General features: G+C 41.7%; 1 protein-coding gene across 2 annotated transcripts; it reads left to right on the forward strand.

Moving 5' to 3' along the window:
* Nucleotides 1–431: 431 nt before the first annotated feature.
* On the forward strand, nucleotides 432–4,250 carry SARC_11879 (the record flags this gene model as incomplete). Of its 2 annotated transcripts, none has more annotated exons than XM_014294027.1 (7): nucleotides 432–560; nucleotides 894–1,008; nucleotides 1,353–1,573; nucleotides 1,907–2,093; nucleotides 2,749–3,050; nucleotides 3,291–3,465; nucleotides 3,885–4,250. In XM_014294027.1, 5 exons carry the CDS (start codon nucleotides 432–434, stop codon nucleotides 2,964–2,966), a joined length of 870 nt encoding a protein of 289 aa, XP_014149502.1. In that variant the 3' UTR covers nucleotides 2,967–3,050; nucleotides 3,291–3,465; nucleotides 3,885–4,250. The 2 variants fall into 2 exon arrangements, with proteins under 2 accessions (XP_014149502.1, XP_014149503.1); XM_014294028.1 differs by having other exon boundaries at nucleotides 2,749–2,918.
* Between the last annotated feature and the right edge of the window lie 2,105 nt (nucleotides 4,251–6,355).

The following is a 6,355-nucleotide window of genomic DNA, read 5'->3' on the forward strand; positions in this document are numbered from 1 at the left end:
ATATGTGTGTGTGTGTGTGTGTATATATATATGTGTGTGTGTGTGAGTGTTAGTGCGTGGGTGTATATATTTATGTATGTATGTATGTATGTATGTATGTATGTATATAAATATATATATATATATATATATATATGTATATCCTTTGAAGTTTTGTAGAATAGTGAAGGAACGTATGTTTGCCATTAGGCTAGGTTCAACCGTTGAGAAGTTATTCGTTTTCTTCATCCAATGGTCCGAACTTGTAGTGATTCTCTGCAAATTGCAACTGACTATGGTTTCATAGAAGTACTGCTACAGATACCTTTCCGCCTGTTATGTCTATAGCTTATCCGGCATTGCAGTCATTTGGGTTTCGAGTTGAGTTTATATTACCTTGCAATTCCATGGGCTTTTCTATGGCTGTTTTTTTTTTGCTCGCCCAGTCACTGATGTCCCTTTCTTCTAGCGTGGCTCCTAGTGTACCCGTAATCGACCTCACACATCTATTCCCTCTACACCTCACACAATCGGGCTCAGGGGGACACATCGACCATTGCCATGGACCGGTCCTCCCTATGGTATGACTAGTAACTGAGCGCGAATTAGGCAGCTGATGTACTTCCCTGAGTACTTCTAGTCGCTTGCAGAGCTTGCCGCGTTTCTCCTTTTGACAGATGGATATATAGTGCGTGCATATAGTGTTGTATCGCCATGTATATGTTTATGATCATATCGGCGTGTTTCTGACCATATCTTGAGAAAACACACTAACATAGAAGCTTTTTGACACCGATTTTAGCTATATCGACTTTTGGACTCCGCATGCTACACCCACTCCTTCCTCAAGTCTAGCTATCTTATTCCTACCGGTTTGGACCTAATGATTAACCCCCCTCCCCCCTGCTTTGTAGGCTATCACCCGCCGCACTGTGCTTGTGGGACGGCCCAACGGAACCTCTACGGTCCGATTCTCAACAGACGGTGGTCTCCCAGACTTCGAATTTGAAATATCTCCTAAGATTTTAGGTGTGAGTGGTGCTGGCACACGTTCGTCGGGATTGTTAGAGTTTAGATTTTGTGTTCACACAACTCTGAATATGTGGCTTCTTTCTGCGCGCAGCGGAATTGAGTGTATATTAGCTTCTATCATGTCCTAGCGTCTAGAATATATTTATTCATCCGGATGTCCAAGTTTCTTCAGTCTCAGATACACCACATTACCAGCTTCAAATACGATCCGCTATTCAGTACATTCATTCACTACAACTCCCCACACAGTGCCCGAACACATACGCAGCCCCGACCGCCTAATCAGGACCATGTATCTCACACATCTGCTTACCCGAGCCTCATGCCACACTCACCCGCAGAACCCACTCACGCCAAGGCAACGCCGTTCTGGTCCAACTATATCATCGGTGTGTTTGCGCAGTTTCCCCGTAACATTCAAGGACTCGATGTGGTGGTGCACTCTGACATCCCAATGGGTGGGGGGTTGTCCTCATCGGCTGCGCTCGAAGTAGCAACGTACACGCTACTGGAAGCACTGACGGGCGATACCAGCCGTACTGCGGTGGATAAGGCGCTGCAGGTGAGACGCTTGCAAGCCACGTGGACCTTGTTTCGCGCTGGTGCTTGTGTTTGTGCGAGCTGTTGTAGTGTGTAGGATGTCTGCCTTAAAAATGCGGTTAAAAGTAGCCATTCTTTTGTCTACAAAGTGTATTGGTCTGATGTTTAAGGCTACAACGGGGTTGCTGTTAATGCGCAGCGTACTGTAGACTATAGTTGCCACTGTATCCAATTACTGTTTCACATATGAGGTGTAGTATCAGAACGACGTTGCTATTTCCAAAATACACTCAACAATAGTTGTAACTGTACCTACACGTGCTTCTGGACTCGCGGTATCTCTCCTTACTCACAGTGCATGAAGGCCGAGAACGATTGGGCCAATGTTCCGTGCGGCTGTATGGATCAGACATGCTCAACTATGGGTCAAGCAGGCACACTCCTCCTGGTCGACTGCCTAACCATGGGTATCACCCGCATCCCTCTCTACCACGGTGTCTGTTTCCTAGTGGCCGATTCGGGACACAAACACAAATTAGAAGGTGAGACGCATGGTGTGGTTGTAGCCGCGTGTCCGTGGTGATAGTAAGCTTACGCTGGTCTGACTGCTGTGTGAACCGCCCGTCCCACACATGCTTAACGTTGCACCTATGACTACGTTTTTGAGTGCGAAGCATCCTCTGTGAATCGCCCGATACATTGAGTTGTACATACATGTGCACCTGTTAGCTCGCGCTGGGCGATATAGAACATATGCTCACCTAGCTTTTGAAGCTCTTGACCGACTTGCGTTGATGAATCGGACCTTCGGTCCAAAATGTGAAGCCTTTGATGTTTGCTTTCTACATATTCCAGCGATGATACCGTTGCAGAGTCCAAGCTATACACGTACTCCTTAGGAATGCGAGTGTGTGTAGTTGGTGTTCAGTTGTAAAATCCGTGCATAAACAGCAGTATGAATCTGTGAGGGCCATCACGTGCACAATATCGTGCGCCTTACAACGCAGCTTAAGCAAATGAACTCAAACACTCATATACCAACCCCTGACCAAATGAGTGGTGCAAGCTACACATTTATAGGGACAGATATATACTTTTAGGGACCGAGGCCAAATTAGCAATCTAAATGCTGATCTCTGATCATGTACTCAGACTGTCACCAGCCGACTAACTAACCTTGAGCACCGACTGCAACAGGGTCTGAATTCAAGAACAGGAAAGACCAGGCGGCCGATGTCAAGGCAATCGTGCGGAAGACATTCCCAGATGTCCAGTCGCATCAAGATATCACACCCGAAATGCTGGAAGCAGTGAGAAAAGATATGCCTGACACAACGTATCGTATCGGTGTCCATGTACTCACTGAGGTGTGTGGTCCGGTTGTCTTCGATAGACAACACACTTTCAGTGCGTGAGTCACAATCCCATCTGAAGCAAGGGAACTCCTGTTGTTTTGCAGGTTATGTAAGGCTACTCGCATGATTTACAAGTACGTTGAGGTGCGTCATATTGATTTGGCTAATTGTGCAACCTGAAGTAGCCATTTTGTGTCGTGATGTGCGAACTTGTGTTGAGTAGTCGTACATCCTTACGAATGCAAGCACTTCTTGTGCAATGGGAAGGGCCGGTATTCCGTTTGTGTGTTTACCATTTTACAGGTCAATGTGGCTACAGAAGAGCGTCAGACCAAAATTCTCACTAACATATCATACTACTGCTCCACAATTCTGATACTATAGATTAAGCGTGTGCACAGATTTGCTGAGATTATGGTTGAGATTGAAACTGAGTGCAGCGCAGCCGACTCCGACACCCATACCAGCGATACCATTGAAGCGAAACTCCGCCAAGCTGGGCAATTGATGTTTGAAGCGCACAACTCTTCAGCTAATAACTACTGCGTATCCACACCAGGTTTGTAGGGTGTGCCTTTACTTGTACGCGTGTGTTTTATGCTATTCGATGTATCGTACTGGAGAGGATTTCTCGCCTGGACATGGTATGAATTTGTATATTCTGAATTTGATTATCCGACCTTCTCCCTGCGGATATGATGCAACGAGGTGAATTTCTCTGTAATTTGCGAAAACAGAGGCATTTTATATTCAAAGTACAACAAATACTTAGCGATTTACGTTGTTTTTTTTTCGCTGCAAAAAGATGGTTGGTAGCATCATACAAACTTCGATTTCAAATATATGTGTAGATATTCAGTATCTTCAGTTGTTTCCGTCAACAATTTGAGTGGACACAAATTTCCCGTTTAAATTAGAGAATCGAAGTTTTATACAACCCGCAGTGATGCTAAAGTAAACTCTACTTTAAAATCATAGAACTGAACGAATTAATCGAAATAGCAAGAAAGGTGCCTGGTGTATACGGATCTCGGCTTACTGGTGGTGGATTTGGAGGCTGCACTGTGAACATGGTGGACAAAAACTGCGTTGGCGCATTGGAGAAAGCCATACGCGAGCAGTACAGTGGTAATGCTACAGTCTTTACCACAGAGGCAGGCGAAGGGGCTAAGGTTGAGCAATTTCCAAGTAAAAGTCGATAAAATTTTGATTCGAACACAAGCGGCTGGGAGGGTTTCTCAACCTTTAACCAGTAAACAATGCAAATTGTACTATTATGCGTATTCTAGTTGACATATATGATGTCAATCGGCGCAGTCTTGCTGTCCTTTTTTATCTCAGTATGCCCTAATGCCACGCCAGTCGTAGGACATTGATCACCCCTTGTATTTAACTGGCTCTATCCCAACTGGCATATGTAGCCCATGGTTGTTCTACTCATCTTCCTTTAAACCGGTGCGGATTGGTTTTGAGGAAGCATGAAATTCCCAATCGATATCTTGAAATGCCGATAGAACACTGTAATAGTTGCCCGGCCAGTTGCATTGTCATTCCGTGACGCAATACATACATGAGTACGTCAAAGCAACTCTGAAATTTTTCATCAAGGTTTCAATATCACAATTTCCTGATATAAATCAATAACCACTCGTCCGGGTCTGATATTCTTTCTCGTTATGTAACGGTCATGAGATCTACATACCTCTTCATTTTATTAATACTAATTTAACGCATAGCCTTCAATGAACAGTCTATACTTCATGTGATGACTGCGCTGCCACGATCCAGTAATACCTTACTACTTGCATTTAAACACTATATTTTTTATATCACAACTTGTAGTGAGTTAATAAAAATGCAATATTTTAATAATTCAATGAAGATCTTTTCATTCAAAACATCCGACGAAGTAGGGGTGACTATGTCCGCGTGTGTGTCGATCTTGAGTGTCGCCTTGTATTTATTTTTATATAATCATACTGTTGCCTGTTAGGTGACTTCATTGAGATACTATACTCTGATAGATGATTTGTGATAAATTCATGATGTCAGACACTCATTGAGATCTCAGTATCATGAATTCATTTTCAGATGTGAAGATGTGGACTGCCGGCCGCTGGCCCTTGCCCCGGTGCAGCGGGGGAGACTTTTTTTGTCGTTTCTGTCGAATTCAGAACTTCAGAAGGCTGTTGTTGTTTTTAGTATTCTATGTACAATATCATTTCAACGAGATTGGAATTTATAATACGTGTTACTATGCTACTCTAATTGACATTACATCTGTCGTACGGCATTGCCGGAACCAATAAAACTTAGTATGCTTGCACATTGGAATGTACTCTATCACATCTATTTGTTTTAAAATATCCCCGCCTTGTCGGATTTAGAGTTTTACATAGACGCACTCGGACTCCCGTAGCCTCTGCCTCGGTGACTGGCAGTGATGGCACACTTTATTTACATTTTTCTCAAGTATCTATGTACATATTTTTTATAAAAAAGCTCATATAACAAAATTCTATTTGTATTTAATTTTTATAAAACACAAGTTCTTCAAATTACAAAACTATATAAAAAAATTGACATCGAAAAACAGAAAATAAAAAATGATCCAAAAAGGCTAAACATAGTTTTTGTTAAAAAAAACAAACCAGTATGCCTGTATGTACATATGTATTTTTACAAAACAAATCACATTTAATAAAAAATATATATATAATATATTCTGTCTCCTATCAGTGCTAAATATGAGCACTGAGCAGTGAGCAGTGAGCTATCACTAAATATGTTTGCAATTATTTTTGGTTATTTTTTCTAAAACAATTTATTGGCTGCAGCCTGCATAAATGGTGCATATCACTAGTACCGAGAAATCCTATGAATCATAGGATTTAAATAAAAAATGGCCCTAAAATATGTATTTACATTGCTTTCTCTTTTTTCTTCTTTTTTTGGGGGGGGGGTTCCTGTTGTTTATTTTTGTGTTTTCTTTTTAAAAACAAAAACTAAACAACAAATAAATTTTTGGTTTGTTTTTTCTTTAAATATCGTGCCGCTTTAGACTTGAATAGTTGTTGGAACTTGGAACTTGGAAGTCTGCACAGCAAGAAGAAAAGTTCGCATCAGCCCACTTGCCAATCTAACAATCTTGGCCTTCACTCGGGATTTATTTCGTGTGTCAAAATCACATAAACATTTTATTTTTATGGAAATATCAAATATGAGCATGTCGTGCGTATGACTGCTATACGCGATTATTTTAGAGCCAATAAAACTTTGCACACTCTTGACTCTACGAAACACAATGATGTACAGCGATTTTTTAGAATTCAATACAAGAGTAAATCGTATTTTAATTTTTAGTAATAGCTTTTATATGAAGCCTTTTTTTTTCTTCAAATCAGTCAGGTCCAGCCTCCAAGACTCTACTCTACTACAGAGAAAGTGTG

Source organism: Sphaeroforma arctica, assembly GCF_001186125.1.
Source record: "Sphaeroforma arctica JP610 unplaced genomic scaffold supercont1.1932, whole genome shotgun sequence".
NCBI classification, from domain to species: domain Eukaryota; class Ichthyosporea; order Ichthyophonida; genus Sphaeroforma; species Sphaeroforma arctica.